The sequence below is a fragment of the Pseudonaja textilis genome, chromosome 2 (assembly GCF_049901715.1).
Source record: "Pseudonaja textilis isolate UNSWEBS1 chromosome 2, rPseTex1.2, whole genome shotgun sequence".
Taxonomy (NCBI): Eukaryota; Metazoa; Chordata; class Lepidosauria; order Squamata; family Elapidae; genus Pseudonaja; species Pseudonaja textilis.
In genome coordinates this window covers 120,657,505-120,683,140 of record NC_141991.1, presented here as the reverse complement: position 1 = coordinate 120,683,140, position 25,636 = coordinate 120,657,505, and the positions used below count along the sequence as shown (strand labels likewise).

The window sequence follows — 25,636 nt, the reverse complement described above, 5'->3', positions numbered from 1 at the left end:
TTTCAGGGTGCTGATGAGTGTGTGACCTGTGCAAACTATAAGGATGGGCCACATTGTGTTGAAAGCTGCCCATCAGGAGTCCTTGGGGTGAAGGGACTAATCTTTAAGTATCCTGATGCCAACAAGGAGTGCTGGCTGTGCCATGAAAATTGCACAGAGGGGTAAGGGCTAAAAACAGCATCCAGGTTGTTACTATCATGTCTTCTCCAGCAATATCCCTCACTGAATTCAGTTTTCCTTGCTGGTTGGGGAATTCTGGGAGTTGAAGTCCATACAGTACATCTTCAAGCTGCCAAGGCTGAGAAACACTATATTATATCACACTTCTGGTTGGTAATCTTGGTTACAGCCTTTTATTGACTTTAATTGCAGGAACAGCTACAGACATATCTATCAAAGTGCCTGGGAAAAAAACCATTTTTTTCAGGTGTCTTTTAGGAAGCGGGCTCACTCTGAGATGTTACATTTTCTATTCCTCATCTCTGAGCCCAGGGTTTAGTGATTTCAGTCCAAAGTGTGAAATTAAGATCTTTTAAGCAACATTAAGAGCATGATTTCAGATAGTTACTTGGCTAAGATTCATGCTGGCAGTGTTATGACTGCAGCCACAAGTGTTGTATTGTTCAAATGTCAGGAACACAGCCAGGTAAGGAAGGCAATGAAAAACTGCATTGGAGTTAATATAGGCAGTACAGTTTCTTCCCGGAGAAGCTTCAGGTGCCGCATTGTATTTGTGAGATCAAGGGATCACAGTCCTTAGAGTGAAAATAAACCTGTCCAAATCATTTCACAAGGAACAAAACAAGCAATCATAACGTTACAGGCTTGCGAAGAAGGGTGGGGAAAGTCTTTAAATCATATTTGATTGATAAAAGGATACAAGGGTGCAAGAGTTTAAATTCTTCAGACTTTTTCATTGGGAAAGGTGGTTGTGAAAGCAAGAAATGGGGGAAAGTCCAAAAATTATGCCTGATGTTTACACCAAAACCTCTATCAGGATGGAGATTGTGGACTGAAGTATTTCTTAGCACAAGGCATTATTAATGTCGGGTTACTCACGGGGTTCGGGGACCAAGAATTGGGTTGTTTGCCCAGCTCTGGAAAAAATAAAAATAAAGACCTATAGCGTCTCCTGAAGGCAAAATTAATAGGCTTCTGATATTGGAAATCTACAGGAAAGTCATACTGGTAATACTCTGTGTTTGTCAAAAAAGGAGAGCATCCCCTTGACCTACCTAGTTCCCCTGTAAGAAACATATTGGTTGGGTTCTCATCTTAGGCTGTTTTGTGGCTCAGGGCATTCTGCCATTCGCTGTGGTTAATTTACGGTTTGGGATGTTGTGTGAATGCAGGTAGTTGGATTAATTCAGAGAATCTGGGTTCAGGTAAGCAAGCTAACTCCGTGCTTTCATTTCTTACAGGTGTTTTGGTCCAGAGGTTGTAAATTGCTTCACTGTGGAACTGCCTGGCCCCAGGTACCTGTCAGGAGCTGTTGGGGAGTCTGGGGGAGATGGGGAGAGGATATAAAAGGAGTGGGTGGGTAGCAAAGAGTCTTTGTGATTCTTCCTTTGTTCCCAGGTTACTACTAATATTTGAAAGAAATTTTACCCTTACAAAGCATTGCTGGGAGAACCTAGAACCACCTAGATCAGGGGTGTCAAACTCAAGACCCAGGGCCAGATGTGGACTGTGGGGTTCCTAGATCTGGCCTGCAGGGCTGCCCTGGAAACAGTGAAGGACTGGCCTGCTGTGCCTCTGCCAGTGAAAACAGAGCTTGGGAAGGCCCTGTGTGGCCTTGTGATCTCTGTTTTCTGGCAGAGGGCTGCAGGAGGCTGTCACAGCAGGAAACTGAGCCTCGGGAGTTGTTTTCACTGGTAGAGAGCTCAGGCCAAGACAGGTGCCCCTGACACGAGTGATGTTGAGCTGGTCACGCCTACCCTGGCCCCCTGAGGTCAAACACAACCCTGATGCGGCCCTCAATGAAAATGAGTTTGACACTTCTGACCTAGATCAGATTTATTCAGATTAGATCCATAGGATTGGAATTATCATAATCTCGATAAAGCCACTGAGTTTACAAGATTATTACTTTGCTCCCCCCTTGCACATGTTCCTCCAACAGCTAGAAAATAACTTCAGCAGTTCCTGGTTATGGTATATAATACTTTATATTCTGCCCCAAAGCATTCTGTATGAACAGTTGGTTGAAGATAACAGATTACAATCATTTTTGAAGAGTTAAGCTCTCCTTCCGTTAAAACCTAGTTAAAAAATACATGCTTTGGCTTCCTTATTTTGACAAATTTTTGTAGCCAAAGGGCTCCTCTTTCAAGTTCCTTTTCCAAATTAAACTGTAATTGTGGCATGGATTCTCTCCAAGATTAACCCCTTTCCAAGACAGCGGGGCTTGAAGGAGCATTTTGGCACACTGTGGAGGCATCCACAGGCCAAGACAAGAAAACTGACCAGAATCACAGCCTCTTCTCTCTGTTGGCTTCCCCCTCCCCAGTGTTCTTTTTATTGTCCTTCCATCTAAGGCAGGTACTCTGGTTTAAAAAACCAGAAAACACTTTCACAACCCGAGTTCTCAGTTCCCTCATATAGAAAGAACCTCAAGATCTCAAAAAGGTAGAGGGAGGATTAAATTCAAATATATTGATTTGGGTATCACACATCCACCCTAGTGCAAAATTTCTACCTCTCCCAGCATTAGCTTAAAAAGGGTCCTTCTTAAGAGCCATGATGGTACAGTGGTTAGAGTGCAGTAGTTCTGCAGGCTACTTCTGCTAACTGCCGGCTGCCTGCAATTTGGCAGTTCGAATCTCACCAGGCTCAAGATTGATTCAGCCTTCCATCCTTCTGAGGTCCGTAGAATGAGGACCCAGATTGTTGCGAGCAACATGCTGACTCTGTAAACTGCTTAGAGAGGGCTGTAAGGTACTATGAAGCAGTATATAAGTCTTAAGTGCTATTGCTAAATCTATTGTTGTTATTCTCCTCCCGTTTCCATTTTCTTCTGCTCCATTTGCAACCTTCTTTTTCCCACCAGTGCCCATGGTTTTTCTGGAGGCCTTCATGGGTGGCATGAGCCGGCTACTGCAGGTTCTGACTGTTGCCGGGGGGTGAGGATCATCCCATTTTGATCTCCTTCCCACGCACCTATTTTTTCCTGCAAGAAGGGAAAGGAACTTCCCACCTTTTTTGGGGTGGGTGGGGGTGGAAGCTCATTTCCCTTCCCTTTTTTGCCCTTGTGCTCTTGAAACAGAGCCAAGAATGCAAGGGAGAAAGTCACTAGAGCAATTGTGAAGAGGATTGCTGGAATTTGGGCTCTGTGTTGGCTTGGAGCCCAGTTAGGTAGGAAGCACGTGGCTGGCCTTGAAAAGCTAAGTAGGGTTAAACCGGGTGAATGCTTCGATGGAGGAACACCAGAAAATTAGGCTTGCCTGGGAAGTCAGAAAAGCCTTCCAGAAAAAGGGAATCCCATTGTTTATTTATTAAATTTATATGCCACCCATCTCATCATCAAGCAAATAGTTATGTACTTATACTCATAAACTCACCCCTAAGAGTTCAGTTTCATTTCAAAGAGCTCTTGTACTTGCTTGGAAAGTAAACTTCTGGAATTGGGCTCACTTGGCAAAACACAAAACAAGTAGCCAACCCCCCACTCCCCCTTCTCCCCGTGCTCCAAACCCCCTCGTTATGAGTTTCCGTGATGGAGGGAGAGAGTTTGAAGAGATTATAACATAATTTGGCTCAAAGCCTTAGGGAGCAACAGATAGTAAAAGGGGCGCAGAGATGCTCTGCTCTCCAAGCTAGGACCATGACGGAGGCATTTAGGAGGAATTGCTCGCAAACTTTTGCTATCTGGGTTGCCTTCCACTCTCAAATTTGGGACCATCCTTGCTTCTCCATCTCTGTCTCTCAAAGGACTGTAGACCTATGGCAAAAGCTCTTTGATGCTGGGCAGCACCGGTGCCAGTCACCGTTCTTGATTGTCCATCTGCCAAATGCCTCCCTCCTTGGCTGAAGCCTCTCCAGCATCAGGCACTGGTGTACTGAAAAATGATTTGTGAGCAACCTTCTCAAAGAACAATAAACATGTTCACTGGGGGATTTATTTGTGAGCATTCTATTTTAGAACATTCATCATGTTCCACTTTCATTTTGTGTGGTAATTCTTTAAAAAAGGTCTGAGAGGCAGAGTTTTTTGTCTTAATTTGATTCAGATTCAGCCCATTTGCTTATATTTGCCCATTTGTTCTGCCTCTATCCCTCCCTCAAGAAACTTCTTACATGTCTGCCATCCCACTACTGAAGTATAACTTGTATGGCCTTCTCATTTCACCAGTTGCAGCTTGAGGGCCAGAAACTTGTTTCCGTATGGAGACTAGGATGTTCAGGATGTTGCTGAAATCTTTCTCTCCTTCCCTCCCCCCCTCCCCCCTCCACTTTCTTCCTTACTGTTTTTTCCATGCCTGTGTGGAACTGTGATGCATGCATGCTCCTAACATACTGTGCTTCTCTTAGGAAAGCTCCAACAATGATTGCAGTGATGGTTGTGGTTTTCTTCTTCGCCTCCTGTTTGGTTGTTTTGCTCAGCTTCTTCTACTGCCGTGGCAAGAAGATTCGGAAGAAGAGAGCCATGCGCAGATACTTAGAGAGAGGAGAGGTAAGATGGTTCATCTGAGCCGTGTTGAGGATCACAAGTAACCAGTCAGATTTGACCACATGGAAGGAAAGGGGGAGATTTTCATTTATTATCCAAGATCTGATCCTGATCTCTTTATGTTGGATGGGGCAATTTATTAAAGCTGTACTTTTGCCTGGGAGTAAGCCCAAAATTAAACCCAAACAGATGGCCTTCAGAGTATAGAATTGAACCTTGCCTGAAGTACAGCCAAATACCTTGAAATGGAAAATATCACACTAGAGAAAAATGAAGGAATGTTCCATTTAGGGTTGCCCTAGGGTGCACTGATAATTGGAAAAAAAATATTTTTAAAAGGTGGACTTCAGTTGCCCAATTGGGCCTGCCATTTGACACTGTTAATACCTCCCTTCTACCCACCTTACAGACACCCTGGGGTACATCAGTAGCTTTCCTTGATGGAGGTGGTGGTGATGGGAGATATTGTGCCTGGTCTTGAGGACTATGAGAAATGTCTGTTCCTAAAAGAAATATTGGTGCTAGAAATTGCACTGAAAAATGCTGGCATGATGGGGAAGAATTTCAGAGTTATTTGGTATCATCTTGGTACAACCATTTGTGAGAAGAGAAGGCTAGCCTTCTCAAGATGCCAATTGCCATCCTAGTGCTACGATTTTTGTAGATTGAAGTGAAGCTTATTTTAAAAATCTTGAATGTTTTGGTATATTTGAGAATTATGATGCTACTATCAGAGGAATAAGCAGCACTGTGTCCATAGGTCCAGAAGAGCCTTAGGTTCCTTGCTCTCCTGATTTTAAATATTTGTTTTAACAAAAATAAAATGATTAGAACAGTTGCTGGTTTCAAAGTGAAGAACTGGCTCTCTACATCATATTTATAATTCTGCATCATAGGCAAAGCCTTTGAAAACCTACAAAAATCCCATTAGGGTGGCATCAGGCAACTTGAGAAGGCTAGTCTTTTCTTACCACAAATGGCTGTTTTGTGATTGCATCCGTTTTATAATTAGGCAACTTTCTAGTGGTAATCCTTTTGTGCACTTAGCCCCAAAAGTTGCCCATCCCTGACCTAGAAAACAAGGAATCCCTGACCTGTTTCTGGTGGGGGGTTTTTTCCTGTCAGAGTTTGGAACCTCTGGATCCCAGTGAGAAAGCCAACAAGGTCCTGGCTCGGATCTTCAAGGAGACAGAATTAAAGAAGCTGAAAGTTTTAGGATCAGGCGTGTTTGGAACAGTGCACAGAGTAAGTTGGAAACCTGGAAGGAAGAGCTTCTGTTTCTGTGTGATTAAACATGCTCCCGGTTGCTTCTAGCTGCAATGTAGCAAGGAATAGAGAATATTGCTCTGCCTGTGAAGAGGAATTTGTAGCTCAGCAATTGTATCTAATACAACTGGGGAAGTTGGAGAAATCAGATAAGTAAACTTGTTGAATGGGGTAAGATTGCACTGGATGGGTTTTTTTAATTCTTTGCAGCCCTGCTGATTCTGTACACAGTGTTTCCCAAACTTGGCAACCTTTAAGACGTATGGACTTCCAACTCCCAGAATTCCCCAGCTGACTGGCTGGGGAATTCTGGGAATTGAAATCCATACGTCTTAAGGTTGATAAACATTGCTCTACAGCATTTTTCTCATGTTTGGCCCCCTCCAGGTATGGTGGGCCTACAGTTCCCAGAAGCTGGATGAGCATTCTGGAAATTGTTACTACCAGCACATCTGAATGTTAAGCTCTACTGAAAAATGAACTGGTTCTTTTCAGAGGAAGGACTAGATCTTCCATGCTAAACTAGTTGCAGAAAATGAGCCTCTTCCTAATATTTTTCAAAGATGAAGTCAGAAGTGACTCCTCTTGCCTTGTTTATTGTCACTTTTCATTCAGCAGCTGCTCTAGGTGAAAACAAGATGGCCCCTGGACTATCCTTTACTCTGTGGTGTGGGAAAGAGGCTAGTGTACCAACGATCATAGAGTTGCAAGGGGCCATTTAGGCTACCAAGACCAACCCCTGCTCTTTGCAGCATCCAAAACAGATGGCTGGCTATACTCCACTTGAATGCACCCAGTGAATTAGAAGCTACCACATCCAGCATAATTGGTTCTGTTGTCAAACTGCTCTTATTGCAGTGACTTTTTTCTAATATTTATATAACCTAAATTCTGTGTCCTTCACCTGGAACTATAGATCAGGAGTGTCAAACTTGCGATGTCACCTGATATATCATGACCTTCCCCCCCCTTTGCTAAACTGGGGGGTGGGTGTGGCCAGCGTGTGACGCATCCAGCCTGCAGGCCGCAACTTTAACACCCCTGGTATAGATGCCAAAGTTCTTGTACATGACATCTTCTAGATATTGAAAATATTAAGGGGACAACACTGTCATAGTTCTCCTCAACCATTTTTTAAAGGCTAAGCATACCAAACAACTTCAATATCTTTTTATAGGACTTAGTTCTTAGCCCCAGATCATCTCCACTGCTCTTCTCTGAATCTGTTCCAATTTCTCTGCTGTCTTCTTAAAATGCAGTGCCCAGTGCTAAATCAGTATTTGGGTTGTGGTTGGATCAAAGCAGAATAAAAAGGAATTATTGCTTTCCATGATTTAATTGAAATGTTTTTGTCGCTGCAGCCTAAAACTGCAGTTGCCTTGCTTAGCAGTTAAATCTCACTATTGTCCTACGTTCAGTCTATGATTAGCTACAGTTCATGAGTACTTTATCAAGTCAAGCATTCTCTACATTTGCTTTCTGTTTCCTAAGTAACATTGCATTTGTCTCTCTTAAACAGAGAAGTGACTCAGCTCAATACACTGTGGAGTATTATATAAAGAGCACCCTGACTTTCCCCTTTGGCTGAGATGGAGCTTTTAAAAATTCTGATGATGGGCAAATATGACCTTTAATCAGAGTTATCACTGCTTCATGGTTAAAAGTTTATAGTAATGGGACCCTCTGTTAAGACAAAACAAGAGCCTGAAAAGAGAAGTAGATAGAAAAAAAAATCCACCTAGAATTTGCTGAATGACAGACTGGATAAGATAGATAAGAACTTTAGAAGACCATGTCTCCCAGTCATTCCTCAATATTTATGATTTTAATGCATGGTTCCTCATTTCAAACAATTGGTCATTCCCAGTTTTCCTTCTTTCTAGGGGGTCTGGATTCCAGAAGGAGACTCTATTAAGATCCCTGTAAGCATCAAAGTTATCCAGGATCCGAGTGGGCGACAGTCCTTCCATGCTGTAACTGATGTAAGTGCCACGTAGGTCACAGGCAGAGAAGGTGTGATTGGCCTCCACAAATTCCTTCTCCTGCACAGGCAGGCAGACAAGAAATTAATAGATCATTATCTACTGATAAATTTCTGGATAAAGTGCAGCAAATCCCAAAAGGCATCAGATTTCTTGTTTTTCAACTGCAAGGAAATCCTCTTCGGTCAGTTGATCTGGATATGAATTCGTTGCTTTTGACTGAATATTTATTCAACTTTGCTGGTCACTTTTAATTGTGATGGAATTGCTAATAGCTGATAACTCAGAAGCATATTTGAATGTATGGTGAACTTCATCCCTGAGCTACTGGGTTTTTTTTATTGGTACACCTCAATGTTTCTGTAAGACTGAAGACTTTGCATCTGTGATTACTGATTATGGCCCTCATAATCATTCTCTTTGTAGTCCTAATCAGAAACGTTTAACATGGAAGATAGGGAGGGGTGTCCAGCATAAATTATTGTTATTTATTCCACCTTTTTAATACATAATTCAAGGTAGATGAAGTTATCTCATGTTTCCGCCTCTTATTTTCTCTATAACAACCCTATGAGATGGGTTGGGCTGAGAGAGAGTTGATTGGTCCAAATTCACCCAGCCATCTTTCATGCCTAAGGTGCGACTAGAACTCCCAGTTTCCTGGTTTCTAGTCACCAGTTTGGCCAATGTACCAAACTGGCTCTCACCTTCTTTGCATATCAGTCTTTTGGGAATAGGACAATGATTGTCTGCCTGCCTGCCTGCCTGCCTGCCTGCCTGCCTGCCTGCCTCTCTCTCTCTCTCTCTCTCTCTCTCTCTCTCTCTCAAAACAAGGGGGAGTTTAGGGCATTTCTACATAGCCAATGGTTTCATTCCCTCTAACATTATTGTTCCTCTGAACAATAAGTACTTTTAGTTTATCTTGAGGATGTCTGTCCCTATTGATACTGTAAATGCAAACCTCCTCTTGTAAATTTCCACTTGTAAGTCAGGGTTAAGTCTCCTTCCTCTTCTAGCTGCATCCAAATCAAGAGCTAGGAGAACTCTAATGACCTCTTGGAATGAAAAGCAAGGGGGTGGGGGGAGAGAGAGGCCATTGCCCTCTTTTCCCTATAAGGCAGAGAAAGAAGTGTGCCTGACCACAGCCAGGGCACATTCTATATAACAACCTGGATTTCTGTAATAGCGCCTTCCAGACATGTTGGTTCTATAGATGCTGATTAGAAATTGGGAACTATAATCCTGATGCATTTGTAGGAGGTCAGACTGAGGAAGGTTGTAGTAAATTAAGTCATTGGTATGAAAGTCTAGAGGGCCCAGGACATTTATATCACATTTTTTTGCAAGAGAACTGCTACAGGGGCGTACAGAAGTCTATGGTATTGCCAACAGATTGGGGCATGATGGGCAGGACAGATCTTTGACAAGCATTCGCATTGCAAGAAGGATCCTTACCTGATGCTGTTTCAATAGCACCATCATTGCTGCTTCATGATCCCCACTCCCTGCCCCTATGGAAAGTCATATTAAAAGCATAGATTGACAGTCTGTTGGAAGCTTTTCTTGGCCACTGTTTGGAGGAGATGGCTAATCTCTTACATATCTATTGGCAGACTAGGAGTGAGGATGGAGGGCGGATGGTGGATAGTGAAAAGTCTGAATCAAACTAAGAAGTACCACTGCTGATTCTGTATTCAGTCCATGCTAGGATTATTATTATTTTATTTTTTTTCCCCTTGGAACTTTCCCAGTTCCTGCCTTCACTTTCAACTGCGATCAAAGCTTTACCCTGATGCTACCTTTATTTTTCTTTTGTGCAGCACATGCTAGCTATAGGTAGCCTGGATCACGCGTGCATTGTCCGTCTCTTGGGCATCTGCATTGGTTCCCAGCTGCAACTTGTCACCCAGCTTCTACCACTGGGCTCCCTGCTGGAGTACGTGCGCAAAAACAGGGATGCCATCGGCCCTCAGTTGATGCTCAACTGGTGTGTCCAGATTGCCAAGGTAGGTTTTGTACAAGACTAGCCTTTTCCCGGTCAGTTAGGACCTCCCATTTTGTCAGATAAAGGATGCCTTTTATTCTATTTCTGGTATATCTGGTATATCCTAATTCTAGTATAATATGAGATATACACCAGGGCTACCTTCAGGATAGACAAACTGCAAGACTTTAAGGACACAGGATATTTTGTAGAGGCACAGTTATATTTTCACTGTCATAAGTGAAGTTGGAGAAACGTTCCTGAAATATTTTTTTAATGTTCTGTTTAACTTACCTTGCAGTTATGCGTCTGTACAAGGGTGTTGTTCTTGGTTGCTCTTTTGACTCATACAGGGCAGCCACATGCCTAAACAGATCTAATCTAATGTGAACTAAGTGTACATCCTAAAACTTGTTTCAATTTTTTTTAATGATGTAATATATTTTCATAAGTTCTACAAATGTTCAACCTCCTTCAATTTTGCTTTTCCCCAATACGTTCTTGGATGGCCCCACGGATGAGAGTTCTTACAGATCACAGGATCTGCAGTCTTTTCAAAATCCGCAATCTCTTGAAGAGAGAGGGAATGAAATGAAATACTTGGGTTTATATTAGGATCAGCTGAGCTAACATGTAAGGGCAAGGTTAGCATAGAATATTATGAATCAGATGCTCAACCATAATAAATCTAACTGTCTTGAGCTTTGGAATACAGTCATTCATAAGAAGATTGGTGGACTTGCAAAAAAGCAAAACAAACAAACACTGAGATAGAAATGCATAGGTGATACAAAGAATTCTAAAGTCTAATACTCAGCTGAAACCAGAAGTATTCTTACTGGGACTTATAGATAACCAATTAGAAAAGACTTATGGAAGTTTGGTTTTGTATATGTCAACTGCTTCAAGACATGACGATGGAAAAGTAATGAAATACCTATAATGCAGGAATGGGTTGTAAAAATGATGGAATTCATGGAAATGGCAAAATTGATTATCTCCTCCTTAATATTCAGGGTATGTGCTATCTGGAAGAACATTGCATGGTACATCGCAACCTGGCTGCCCGTAATGTTTTGGTTAAATCCCCTAACCAAGTACAAGTGGCAGATTTTGGCATTGCTGATTTGCTCTACCCAGATGATAAGAAATACTTCTACAATGAAATTAAGGTTAGTACCTGTTTCAGGGAAAGAAAGGTAGGAAGGAAGGAAGGAAGGAAGGAAGGAAGGAAGGAAGGAAGGAAGGAAGGAAGGAAGGAAGGAAGGAAGGAAGGAAGGAAGGAAGAAAGAAAGAAGGAAGGAAGGAAGGAAGGAAGGAAGAAAGAAAGAAAGAAAGAAAGAAAGAAAGGAAGAAAGAAAGAAAGAAAGGAAGGAAAGAAAGAAAGAAAGAAAGGAATGAATGGAAGGAATGGAAGGAAGGAAAGGAACAAGGAAAAGAAGGAAAGAAAGAAAAGAAAGAAAGAAAAGAAGGAAGAAAGGAAGGAAGGAAAGGAAGGAAGGAAAGAAAGAAAGAAAGGAAAGAAGGAAGGAAGGAAAGAAAGAAAGAAAAATGTTTTTGAGAGAGAGAGAGAGAGAAGGATCGAAGAGAGAGAGACATGGGTGGATGGATGGATGTGTATGTGTGTGACAGCACTTCTACATGAGTGTTTTGTACCAATTTAGATTCAGCTGTAGATATGCCTGATTTCACAATCAGACATTGGGGAGAAAAGTTCATTATTTGTACTTCTGCACTAGGTCATTAAAACTGGAGCAAAGCTCTCTTTATATTGCAAGTAGTGATTTTTATTGCTAAGTAGTCAGATGGGTCAGGACACCAACTGAATGGTGCTCTTCTCACACTCTTGGTTGGCTGGAAGAATCATGACTGAACACACGACATGTCAAGGAGTTGTGAGCTACAATTTGACAAAAAACATATCCTTTAAGATTTAAAGAACCACTTTAGTTCAAAAGTTCCAAGGGAAAGGGAATCACATTCAGAGTTGCTCAACTCACGAAGAAAGTTCTGCCAATGTCTCCATGTGTGCTTATCTAACAGGTAGATCAAATTCATCCTTAGAATTTTCCTTTCTTTGTGTTTTTCAGACGCCAATAAAGTGGATGGCATTGGAAAGTATACACTTTGGAAAATACACACACCAAAGTGATGTGTGGAGTTATGGTATGTGCCTGATTGTTCCATCTATTAAGAATTTGACAGTATCTACTCAATCTTTGTTATTGTTATAAGTTTCTAGAAATCAAGACATTTTTAGGGATCCTTGGTGCTCTGATGATGTTATCTAGTTTGGTAATGAAACGTCTGCAAGAAAACAGTCAAAGATCAGAAGGTACCAAGGACCCCTCATTTCATCCCCTGAGCTATACATATTCTACCGTTATCGGTACTTTTGTTTTATTTGATCCTATAACTTGGTTTGCTTTATTGGACTTCATATTAATCTCTAATGACAAAACAGGCGTTGCAAGACAGACAAATTTAGGCTTTGAAGATTTTATAGTTTGAATTGACTCATGTTGTTGAATTATTTAAATCAGATCAAGGGCGATTCCCACAGCCCTACTAGACCTGCCTTCATTATGCTTTAAGATACTTGGAGATCTTTGGTGAACTGATCGTCCAGTAAGAACTCAAAGACACTCTTAAGATTTTTATCAGTAACAAACGGATTAGGAACTGTGAAGTGCTTGTCCTCCTTCATGCATGGGGAAAAGGGACCTGTAGTCTGTAATTTTCCTCCTTCCAGATCAAGACATGCAGTCAATGAGAAGAAAGCAGGAACAATCTGCCCACACTTGTGGCAACTGTTTTGGTCCCTCTGACAACATTCCTCTTGCTTTTTAGGAATCTTTGTGCTAGGTTATTAAGGTTATTAAGAGCTGCTGCTTGCTGAATGTTCTCCACTCATGGACAATACAGGTAGTCCTTGACTTACAACCACAATTGAGCCCAGAATTTCTATTGCTAAAAATTGTTAAGTGACTTTTGTCCCGTTTTACGACCTTTCTTGCCACAGTTAGTAAGTGAATATTGCAGTTAAGTTAGTAACTGTGATGACCCAGGGTGGGGATACAAAATAAACAGTCACAAAAACCCGGTGAAGCCCCTTTTATTCCTTCACTTTGCTTCCAAGCTCCAAATATCCTTGACGGAAGACAAAAAACTCCCACACAAGCAGTTACAAGAAGGAGGGGGAAAAAACAACACAAACCAGGCAAGATAAGGGCTGGAGGACGTCCACAGATAACAGAACACACACTGGAAAGGACGCCAAACTCAGAGAGGAACCATAAACTAGAGATATTTCCATGCTTTGTTTCCTGCGTTCACCCATACACATGTCCGTCCTCTTATTCAGTTGTCACAGCTGCAGCCCATGAAGAGAATCAAGGCCCTCTCCTCCCGAGTAGACCATGTCTCTCCCTTATCTTTTCCTCCCTGTGTGCCCTAGGATGGAGAGTGGATGGACCTGGGTCCTCCTCTGACTGCCCAGCCGGCCTCTGCCCTTCCCCAGCCTCCTCCACAACCTCCAGAGCCACACTTCCACTCCCTATCGGCTGTTTCTCCTCCCCCTCAGAGTCAGTCTCCACAAGGGTCATAACAGTAACACAGTTGTTAAAAGAGAATTTAGTTTTCCCATTGACTTTGCTTGTCAGAAGGTCGCAAAAGGGGATCACATGATCCCAGGATACTGCAACAGTCATAATTATGAGTCAGATGCCAAGCACCTGAATTTTGATCCCGTGGCCATGGAGATGGTGCAATGGTTGTAAGTGTGAAAAACGGTCATACGGTCACTTTTTTTCAGCGCCTTGTAACTTTGAACGGTCACTAAATGAAATATTGTAAGACAAGGACTACCTGTAATCGTGTCTGCTCCTGAGGCTGTGGAAGTCTTTTGGCTTATTCAGAGACTGTCTATATACAATGTTGGGTGCCAGGATACTTCTCCTTCAATGTTCTAAAGTTGAAAATGGCTTTTTAACTTAGGGGGTTCCATGGATAGATTTCAGGAAAGTTGTAAACTTGGGTGAAAAAAAAATTAGAACTCTTATTTACACATATGATACAGGTAGCTAACCATGCAACATCCAGTTTGATGTATTCACTCACATTTTTCATCCTAACAGGAGTGACATTGTGGGAGATGATGACTTTTGGAGGAGAACCATATGCTGGAATCCACCTTTCAGAAGTTCCTGACCTACTGGAAAAGGGAGAACGCCTCTCACAACCCCAGATCTGTACCATTGATGTCTACATGGTGATGGTAAAATGTATGTATATATATTTTATATTCCTGCTTCACTAACGCCTTCTAAAACAGGAGCATCAAACTGGGGGCCCATAGGCCAGATGCGTCACATGCAGGCCACACTCACCCCAGCTCCTCAAAGGCAAAAAAAAAAAAATCACGATAGGTCGCATGGTGCAATTGAGTTTGACACCCGTGTTCTAAAATAATGTTTTTTCATCAACTAATCGAGAAACCACAGGGTTTATCATGTTACCCTAAACCCAGGGTGAGGAACTATGGCCCTTTTACCCATAAGTGCTTTTTCAAGAGGAACTGGACTTTCTGGTTTTCCTTTGAAAACATTTCACTTCTCATCCAAGAAGCTTCTTCAGCTCTGGGACAACCGTGACCCGGATGACTGACAATCTCCATAGACATATGGCCCTTTTATGACCTGTGGACTTCAACTCCCAGAGTACTTGAGACAGCATTGAAGTCCACAAGTCATAAAGGGGCCATAGTTCCCCCACCTCTGTCCTAAACTATAGGAGATGTGGTATTTGGTGCTTATTTGAAAGGTGTTTTTTTTTTTTTTACTTTTTCTAACCTTACAGGTTGGATGATTGATGAGAACATTCGTCCCACCTTCAAAGAGCTAGCCAATGAGTTCACACGAATGGCCCGTGACCCTCCTCGCTACCTGGTGATTAAGGTCAGTTGTTGACTCCCTTTCCCAGCTGGTTACACATTAAACCAATGGAGACCTTAAAGGTGTTAAATACTCAACGGTTTGGTTAAGCATGCGTTTGTTACATCCATGAGATGTCCTTAGGCTTTTTTTCTGCAATCCTATTAGGTCAGTGGTTACATCCTGCTTATCAGACAGGACCTGGTCATGTTTCACTTTTCCAAGATAGATAAATAGAAAGATAGTTTGTGTGAGACATAGGCAGGAAGTTGGGTGTGGCATGCCGGTGCTTATAAAAGAAATAAATATTTTCTTTAAAGGAAATATGTTTAGTTTAGTTTACTTTACTTTTATTATCATTGCACCTCGTACAACAAAATCAAACACCACCTTCAGTGCACATCATGACCATGAAAATAAACACAAACACACATCCTTCACCCTTCATACATTGAACTGGAAACCCCCGACACCACACCAACACTGCACTAGACAGCAGAATTCAAAAGAGCTACTGCCCTGGGATAGAAGCTGTTTTTCAGCCTATTTGTCCTTGTTTTTATTATTCTGTACTGTCTGCCAGATGGTAATAGTTCAAAAAAAAAGGGGGGGGGGGGTTTCCCAGGATGATATGGATCTCTGAGAATGTTTTTAACTTTCTTAAGTTGCTGCATAATAAAATATTTCCTATGCCACAGCTGAAGCAGTTACCTTACCAGAAAATGGCTATGTCCCATTAAACAGAGTAGCCTCATAAGTTCTCATCTCATAGCTGAGTTCTTTGGCATGGCCTTTTAAGATCTCAAGGCTCACCATGGAACCTGCTTGAAACACAGGTGTGATTCCACAGCATATTGCTTGATACAGTAAGAGAAATGTCTGCCAGGATAATTTTGGTTGCAGTTCATCCCTATGCAGTTTGGATCTTCTCTCTTATCATGCCTGAATGTTATAGAAACCAAGAGCTGAAGAGAGCGTGGAATGGACTTCCAGGATAACTGGAGGCCTAGTCCTTCCCTTTCTTCAGTTCTACACAGAGGCCTCTTATCCTGAGGTGAAATGTTCTGCTCTCACTATGTTCCCCTCAGTGGTGTTTAATGACAGTGCTCAGCAGCTGAGGCAGGGTATTAAGAGGTTACTATTTGAAATTTTTGAAATAATTTGAAATAATGTTAAAAGGCAATACTTGGCCTTCCTCACAGAGAGAAAGCGGGATGCTATCTCCAGTAGAGCCACCTTCACTCAGCGAAAAGGAGTTAGATGAGATGGAAACACTGGAGATGGAATCAGAGTTGGAAGAAGAGGAACTTCACAATCTTTTTGCCTCTCGGCAATGGGAGGCTTCCACACGGGTAAGAAGGTTTCCCCCTTACCATAGTCTGTGTGACACTGCTCCCACCGGCTAATTAGAAAGTTGGGCCAAAGCTGTGGAATAATTTATTAGATGTACATTTAAACCATCAAAAATATATATCTGTACTGTTTGGGACAAGTGAGATTTCTGAAGTTGGGTGATTAATTAGAGGGCCACACCAGAAGGCCCTTGGGGGAACACTGGCTTTTCAGTTGCACTGAGAAAAGAAATGTTCTGCTGGTCTAGCTCAGGGGTCCCCAATGCCTGGTCTGTTGACTGGCACCAGTCCTCAGCATGCCAGAAACCAGTCCACTCAAGCAAGCAAAGCCCCATCGACAGGATGCAGGCAGCACGTGAAACCACGCCCTCTCCGGTCCAAGGAAAAACCTCTCTCCATGGAAACGGTCCCTGGTGCCCAAAAGGTTGAGGGCCACTGCTTTAGCTGATTGGAAGGGGCTTTGCTTTCAAATACTACTCTCTTAAAGCGGTTTACAGTCAGTATATTGTCCCCAACAATCTGGCTCCTCATTTTACCAACCTTGGAAGGGTGGAAGGGTGAGTCAATCTTGAGCCAGTCAGGATCATACTCCTGACAGCCAGCAAAATTAGCCTGCATTCTAACCACTGTGCCACCATGGCTGTAATAAGGCTGCAAAACACTCTGAAGTGGTATATAAGTCTTAAGTGCTATTGCCTTTATTTCTCCCACTTAGAAAACAGACGAGTGTAAGATGGCCTAATACACAGCAAAATGGTCAGGAGGCAACCTAAGGATAGGCAGGAAGAGCTGTGACTGATCCTAGGTCTTCAGTGCTGTGACTGATCCAGGTCTTCAATGGGGAACTGGGGCTCTCTGGAAACTGCCGAGAGTCAACTGGGATCCTCAACAGAGTGGAAACCTGGAGCTTCCTCTGCACTTCCTACAGCCTCTGCCAACTAGAATTTGGTAGCTGCATTCCTCAGGGGTGAATGTACAGATGTAGGATTAAGACTCATTTGTAAATGAAAATTAATGAATGTTAATTCTTGTCTCATTATATGATATTAGAATTGAAAACTTTTGTTGAAAGCAGAATTCTGTATATATATTAAGAAAAAAAACCCAATTTGATATTCAACACTGTTTCTTTTCTTTTTCATTTTAAATCTACTCCAGCCTCCAACTCTTCTGAACTCATCTGCTGGATACATCCCCATGAATCAAAGCAGCCTCTGTGGAAGTCGGCAGGTACAGATTTCTTCTAAGAAAAAAAAAGCTGGAATATAATAAGCCACTATAGGTCCACCACTAGTATGGGGGGAGGGAGGCAGTGAATTAGGAGGGTGTTGTTAGTGGGTGGCGGGAAAGAGAAAGCCTTAATGTTCTTCAGAAAATTTATCTTAGCTTTTCCTAATGTATCTCCAAGGGAGTCACATTATTATTTCCAGACTACAAGTATTGGGTTATGCTAATAAGGAAATATGGGAGCTGTGCTTCAAAATATCTGGATTGTGCCAGGTTGGAGAATGCTATGTTAGAAGGTCTGGTGTCTACTATTAAAGAAACTCTATAGATAGAGACCTTCCAGATAAAGGCTATTCCCCCTCCCCCACAATCTTGGCCATTCCTTATAATTTGTGACTTCTGAATGTCACTAGCCATGCATTTGTACATGTTTGGCCCTTGACAAATTTCCTGATTTTTAGCTTCTGAGCTACAATGGACTACCATTGACAACTAAAGGCCTAGGCCTTCTTGGGTGCTTCTAAATTGGGTAGGCCTGCTTTAGAGCATGGCTGGATGACTCCATATATTTAAAGCTTTGGGACAGCATTGTTCTCTGGATGTGTGGAATTCAACTCCCAGAATTCTTATCAGTGACAAAGCGGGCTGTAGAGATTTGGAAATAGTCATTTGTAAAGCATCATTACCACTTCTAGTAACCAGAGAAAATGGGAGCCTTCTGGACCTTAATAAATCTTTATCGTTACCTGATTTTTGACCCCTTTTGGATCCAGGGTATAGGATTGGGCTCCCAGCAGACATTACGCAGAAGGCAGGAGTCGATGGGCCGTACCATATCAGAGTCCTCTGAAGGACGAGGCACAACCTCAGATTACGACCTCACGGAGGATCTGTCACTGTCTGGAAGCTTATGCCGCAGCCTCCAATCCCGGGGAGACAGTGCTTACCTCTCTCAGAGGGAGAGTCTTATGCTGCCCGTTGGCAATGCTGATGGAGAGGAGGATGCCAATGGCTATGTTATGCCAGATCGAAATGGCAGAGGTAAGAGCATCATAGAAATGGCCCTGCGGTGAAGTGAGATGCAGTTCATGCCCTCGTCTCTAAAGAATACTGAATGTACCCATGCAATGATGGAGAAACCAGGGTTATTATCAGATCTGCCCCATAGAGATAATCTTGGCTCTCTTTTCACCCTGACTTACTCCAGTTGTTGGCCATTAATTGGCCATAGCTAATAACTTTACTCTGAAGTGAAGACAGCCACTCTGAAATAGAATAAGCAAAAGCTATGGTTCAGGGGAATTGCTGCTACCTCTTTCCTCCTCCTCCTCCTCCTCCTCCTCCTCCTCCTCCTCCTCTCCTCCTCCTCCTCCTCCTCCTCCTCCTCCTCCTCCTCGCAATGGAATTATCCCAGACCTTGAAACTGGCATGGCCCTATAATGGAGTTGCAGGTACAGCTTCCATGATCTCATTCTCTGCAGTCAATTCAGTTTTGAAACATTATGGGGTTGCACCTGATGTTGTCCTTTTGTTATTTCTTAGAATAGGGATGAGTCCAGATAAGTGTAACCCTACCTGCTTTCACACAAGGCAACACTAGACAGTCTGCATGGACTCTTTTTTTCCTTCCATTGTTCCTAGAAGCAGAATCCACTATTGTGCTGAATTCACTTACAGGTCTACCCCAATTCCATGGGGGTTCTTGTCTCAACCTTAGCAATGGCTGTTTCTTGTTCTAGGTGACCACAAAATGACAAAACCTTTGTCTTTTTTTTTTTTTTGTACAGAGCGTGCTGCTGGCCTTACCGCTTCCCTGAGGCATGGCTCCATCCCTGTACATGAAGTGGAGGAAGAGTATGAGTACATGAACCGCCGCACTCCACAATCCTCACAACCCCGGCCGGCCTCTTTGGAGGAGCTTGGCTATGAGTATATGGATCTTGGCTCAGAGCTGAGTGCCTCTTTGGGCAGTGTGCCAAGCTCCCAAATGACTACACCTTGCAGGGAGGACGAAGACGAGGAAGAGGACTACGAGTATATGAACAAGCAGCCCAAACTTAGCAAGTCCCTGAGTAGCATCCGCAGTTCTCAGGGAGACTATACTGATATGGATTCTGGCATCACCCAGAGCTCCCCAGATGAGCAGGGATATGAGGAAATGGGTGCTGTGTTGCCCCCAGTCCAGTATCTTGACTGCCAGAGTCCACCCTGTCCCAAGAATGGCTTCATGAAACCTTTGCGCACACTGGACTCCTCAGATTGTGCCTTCGATAATCCGGATTACTGGCACAGCCGGATGTTCAGCAAAGTGGACGCTCAGAGAACATAGCTGGGGGGGGCTTTCTCTGACTCTTCATGGGTAGCTAAAAAAAACCTTAACGCAATCACACTTTATGGTGATTGTGAATTGCAAAGGCAGACTTCTATTCCTCTCCAAAGCCTCTGTGATGTTGACCATAGTTAGCAACGTAAGTACATCGATTATGAGCTTCTGAAGAACAACTGCATTGCAGTTTTCCCGTCTTGCACTGTGGATCAACAGCTGTCTTCGGTTGGGTCTCTTCCGTTCGAAGGCTCTGGACCCACAAAGCAAATAGGACCAGTTGAGGAAGCACGCTTCAAACTGGAATCCGTTCCTGTATGCAAACAGAGTGACACCTACTTTTATAGTGCAGGGTTTTCAAAGAGACTTACTAGCAGCTGCTCCAAACCAAAGTGCTCTGCCCACAGATGGATGACACTGGAAGCAGCTTTGATAAAGCCAGTCCTTTAGGCTGCCTAGGGAAGGGTTGCGCTCTGTGACAACCCTCTGTCCATTACAAGCAGAGGGGCCTTAATTGTGAACCAAGCATGTGCTGAGCCATAAGGCTGAAGGAAGAAACTACTGAGAAAAAGGAGGCCGACACTTGTGATATATTCCTCTAGTAATATGTATAACAGTAGAGGAGTTGATTAATCCTCAGGGTGGATATGAAGGATAATGATACTTTTTTCTCAGAACTTTTTACAAGCAACCTCATTGAAGAAGCCAATATGTCCATGCATGAGCTATGAGATGACTAGGTTTTTGCTCCTACCTCTCAAAAAGACATTTGGCACTCTTGGTTCTGTCTATGTCGTGATGTTTCTGTTGTGCTGTTAGGAATCCCCATATCACAATGAGAAGAGTGGATATGAACAAAGCCTTACCATGGCAGGAGACCAATTTCCACTTCGGACATTTAGATGTTCACGATGACAAGCAACTTTAAATATTCTTCTTTCTTTCAGCAATAATCTTCAATACCTCCAAACCATGAGCAATCGGGAGAGAGTGCCAACATTATAAGGAAGTGGGGGGAAGGAATCTTTCTATGGTCCTATGCAGAAGATGCCAGAGGCAGAGACATTTTTTAAAGCAATAAGTTTTATATTTTCTCCTTTGCTAGAATGAAACATGGAGATGTTTGTCAGATTAGGGGCCAAGGAAAGAGATCAGCAACTACCTAATCCTTGCTACAAAAAAGTCGATAACAGGAGGGACGTCTCCTGATTCCTGAAGTTAACTAATGTACTTTTGTTTGAAAGGGCATCAAAGCACATTGAGCTTTATGGCATTATTATTATTCTTTTGAATCAAGCTCATTTATACCAGAGCATGATTTGGGAACAATTTTTCCCCTTTTCTCATCATTACTCCTCCCTACCTTGAGGGCTTATTACAGAACATACAACCTTGACATAACTCAGGTGTTCCGGATTACAGCAAAAAATAGGCATTTAGAAAAAGCAAAAATCCATCCCAATTTGGGAGAGGCTAAGACTGTGATTTTTTTTTTTTAAAGTTTGAACAGTATGTTCCTCTCTTATGTAATTGGTCACTATTGTAGACTAGTGCAGAATTTACCATGCAGCATTGTTATGGTCAGAGCAATTATCCAGATAGTTTTACAGCCCATGCTGCTAGTCTCTGGGTACTCCTTACAATTGCCAATGTCTGACTAAAATGTCAGTGGATATTTCAGAAAACCTGTATGTGTGTGTGTATGCAAGCAAGCAGTCAGTCTGCTTTGATGGTTGCCTGCCATGCTATTTTCCCCCTCGGAATCACATTGAGAGAAGGGGAAAAAAAGGAAGAGTGTGTGATATAAAAGGAAATTCCATTCTTTGCTCACGAGAGCCAGGTTGCAACCATGATGGTTTATTTTCAAGTGTACATTATTAAACTGATGGTTGAACTCAATTGGAGTTAAACTGACCTTGAGTTTCAAGGGATTCTGAAGGAATCTGGGCCATTAGTCATCTTTTGCTACTGCTGATTTTGAGAAACACAAAATGCTGATTGAACAAATCAGTTCTGTTCCTGCCCAGATCAGAATTCCTTAAGGTATAGTCATACCTGAAGGGCTGTAAACCGCCCAATTCATTCTAGCTCCCGCCAATTAGAAATGCTCGAGAGCCAAACAAGAAGAGAAAGGTGCTGTGGATGCTAACAGGCTGCCCTCTAGTGTGTAAACTGGATAAGATACCTTGCTTTCTGACTGGACTGAGATAGAAATTCATTGAAACAAAATCTTTTGAGGAAGTGGGAAATACAAATGTGTTTTCCTTGTTCGTTAAGCAAACACAGCTTTTCCCATTCCTTCTGCCCTCCATAGTAGAACAAATCTGGGTAAAAGCAACATTGTAAATTGATTAAATTGTGCATGCCATAAACATTTGTAAAATAATGGCGTAATCCCAAAGGAGCACAGTAGAATTTAGTTCTGAGTATGCAAACATAGATTTGTTATATTTTAAAATCAAAATCCACCAGATTGCAAAAAGTAAATAAATCCTTGCTTGATTTTTGAGCCAGGAAGTTTTTTCCAGCTCTTTTTCTAAAGCTGCTCTCTTCTTCCAGAAGATCACAGACCTCTAGACCAGATATGTTCATTAGAAATATTTCTAAATTTTGGTTAGACAAATTAGCCCACCTTCCTTCAAGAAAAAAAACACACAAAAGCAGTGAATTTTGAAATAAAATTCCCATACAACAAAACTGAAATTAGAAAAGCAATTTTAACTGGTTTAACTGCTTCTGGTTTTAGACTATTTGGGCCTGGATACCTGTAAGTGTAAAGAAGCAAAACTTAACACTGCTTTGATGCTCACTTTGTGAGAGCTTTTATGCGAAGAATGCATAAAATACTCCAGATAAATCAAGGCATATTCTAATAGACACAGGTGTGTTAAAATTTAGCATAATTTGTTTTTTTTCCCTAGAGTTTTCCCAGGGGTGCAAAAGTCTGCTTTTTCAGATCAACTGAATGCTGATCCATTGGTTATGACAGGAACTGAACTGTCCCCAGCATGAGATTCTGGGCCAGTCAAAAATCACCCAGCTGGCTTTCATGCCTGAGGCGGGACTAGAATTCAGTTTCTTGGTTTTTAGCCTGATGCCTCAACTACTAGACCAAAGTGGCTCTCTGTATATTACCATAAATGGATACATTACTGTTTGGATTTGCAGCCTGTCTCCAAAGGCTGCAATCCAATTTTTTTTTGTTCCAGAATATCTCTAGCAAAAAAATAATAATAGTTTGGTGTGCAGTAGCTATGCTTACAATAGGGATCATTATGAAGAAACGTTAGCTACAGCTTTCATAGCATAAGAATAAATAGTGGCTAGGGTCAGTGCTCTTCTATGCTTTATTTAACAAGCCCCAACAATATTATTACTTCACATGAAGGATGGTTCCCCAGTTACTATCACCATTACATTGCTACAGATCAAATTCTCAACAGAATGAAGAACTATGTAGGCCACTTTCAAATCTAGCAAATCTATGAGAGTTTCAGCCCAAGAATTTCTTTGATACACATTGAATTGAATTATTTATTGTCATTGTACGTATATACACAGTATACATACAACGAAATTCACATAACACCCAGAGACCAGACTCAACATGCACACACGCAACAATCCGCAAATACCTCCCCACCTGCCAAAATTCCCCACCTCCTAAACACATACAAGCATCTGCACTACAGACTAAGTAATACTGTCCAACAGTTCACTGATGGTGGTGTTTAAGTTCATTGTTAAGTGCAATTGTAGCTCTGGGATAAAAACTATTCAGAAAACTATTCAGAAATATTGGGGCTGAGAGGAAGAAAACCTCCCCAATTTTAGTCTTCCCTTCACTTATAGCATTTACTAATCACATTTACTGAAATGCTGTATTTTTTGCAACCCTACATCTATAGTTTTGGCACATTTATTTGGTTGTAATGGTTTTATTTGTAGAAAGAAATTTGACCCACCCTCAATTTAAGGAGAGAGGAAAGTGATAAATTAGTGTTAAAATAAAGGGATCCATGTTGCTGGGATTTTTAAGTGAAGGTGTGCTAATCCCTAACCCTTACTTCAGATGCTGTTGCTTCTCCCTTCAGTTATGCATCAGTGCCATATAAACAACAACCAGCATCGGAGATAAGGCTGTCATTGAGGTACACTAAGTAGGTGCCAATTGTTTCAGACTAGGGCGAAAATGAAAACATGAAAGCAACTCATTGAATTGTTTTAGAACAATTGTTTTTGTAGGATAAAAGTGCCACTTTTAATGTTTCCCTATTTTGTATATTGTTTGTCATAAAACTCACGTTGGATTGCTTTGTTTTATTTTTGCCTTGCTTTGTAACTGGTGAAATGAAGGTTTTTGTCTTTTTTTAAAAAACCAAATTGAAAGGAATCCAAATGTTGGCATAGTACAATGTTCCAGCTTCAGAATAACAAGGAATAATAGTGTTGTTTTAAAAACAAGGAAGAAAACAAACAAACAAACAAACAAACATGCACTGTCTCTATTGTCACTGGCTATGATGATGGAAGTCCTTTCCTGTGCCAAGATGTAAGCAAATTGCAAGAATAGCAACAGGCATGGGTCACATGTGGAGTTATATTTAGAAGGGTTTACAGGGCACCACAACTTTCTGCCTCCCTATCAAAGCAGTGCTGATTCAAAAAACTGAATCTAACAAGGTGACAGATTTCCAAGGTTTGGGAACCTCAGTTACTGTGATTTTACTGGGAGCTGAATATGAATTATTACATATATCCTCAGACTTAGAGGCCTATTTCTTGCCGGGCAAGGATTACACATTTAACCGTTTTCAAAGAAAGGATGGTTTCCCAGACAGAGGTACTTCCTGTTGCAGAAGACCTTACAGAAGTTTGTGTGTGTGTGTGTGTGTAATACAAATATCAATAAAGCACAATGTTTATATCTGTGTCTGTTGATGAAAATTAGTAGGGGATGGCAGAGGTAATTTTATTTAACACTCCTCATAATGATGTGTTTCAAGGATCGGTATATTTCCTCTATGTTATCTGAGTAATAATGAACTGAGAAGTTAGGTTTGGACATTTGATGCTTGACAGGCATGATGGACTTGTCCTCCCTCTCGAGGAGGGAGTTGCAGAACAAAGGCTGTTTTTTACACTAATGAAAGACAGCTTTCCTCATCACTGCAATTTGATTTGAGGTGGAGGGAAAAGTACTATTGAGTTTTTGCCGACAAAAGAGCTTTAAAAAGCGACAAATGGATTGAGAAGGTTGGATCTGTGTATTACAGGACAGCATGATTTGCCTTAGCCCTGATTAGTGGTTTAACCCACAAAATCTGAGTTCACTTATGCCATAAATCATAGTTTACAAGCTGCAGTAATTAGTGCCATTTAATCTGTGGAGTCAAATCTAGACAAACTACATGTGAACTCAACCGATGATAGCAAGTCAAAGGGTTGTCAAACTTATTTTTGCTCAAGCTGCTTCCCATTCAAGGGCTTGGAAAAGTTTCACATCCCATTCACAATAGCATTTGGGTTGCCTTTAACACAAGCGTGACCCCAGCAACCCAAGCCAATAAGATGTAGGGATTTCTAGAGAAGGAAATTGAGGCTGTTCATCCCATCCTTCCCCATGTCTATTCTATGCCATGGAGGATTTCTCAGTCCAATGGCTTCAAAAAGCATGGGAATATGCAATCTTTGTGTTGGTGTAGACTGCACTTGTGCCTGTTCTGACTGGTTCTGCCCAAGCCTCCTGCATTTGGGGCGTATGTGGCACCGACAATTTCCTGTATACAAGCATTGGTCATTCAACAGGTATCCTGAGTGCAGTAGAGGCCATGGGGCTGCTCCAATTTTATTTTTGTTTTTCTGTACCCAGCAGCCTGCCTACCAGGCTACCCTGCTCAAG

The 25,636-nt window shown here is 41.9% G+C and overlaps 1 protein-coding gene across 1 annotated transcript in view; it reads left to right on the top strand.

Moving 5' to 3' along the window:
- The window catches only part of ERBB3 (erb-b2 receptor tyrosine kinase 3), a 99,178-nt gene extending 74,517 nt beyond the window's left edge, over positions 1–24,661 (top strand). Inside the window, exons 15-28 of the mRNA XM_026711074.2 lie at positions 7–161; positions 1,422–1,475; positions 4,531–4,672; positions 5,795–5,914; positions 7,819–7,917; positions 9,738–9,923; positions 10,918–11,073; positions 11,992–12,067; positions 14,038–14,184; positions 14,759–14,856; positions 16,035–16,184; positions 17,343–17,414; positions 18,185–18,452; positions 19,199–24,661. Of these exons, the coding sequence (XP_026566859.2) occupies positions 7–161; positions 1,422–1,475; positions 4,531–4,672; positions 5,795–5,914; positions 7,819–7,917; positions 9,738–9,923; positions 10,918–11,073; positions 11,992–12,067; positions 14,038–14,184; positions 14,759–14,856; positions 16,035–16,184; positions 17,343–17,414; positions 18,185–18,452; positions 19,199–19,740 (2,265 nt within the window). The 3' untranslated portion in view covers positions 19,741–24,661. The remainder of the gene's footprint in view (positions 1–6; positions 162–1,421; positions 1,476–4,530; positions 4,673–5,794; positions 5,915–7,818; positions 7,918–9,737; positions 9,924–10,917; positions 11,074–11,991; positions 12,068–14,037; positions 14,185–14,758; positions 14,857–16,034; positions 16,185–17,342; positions 17,415–18,184; positions 18,453–19,198) is intronic.
- The last annotated feature ends 975 nt before the right edge of the window (positions 24,662–25,636 follow it).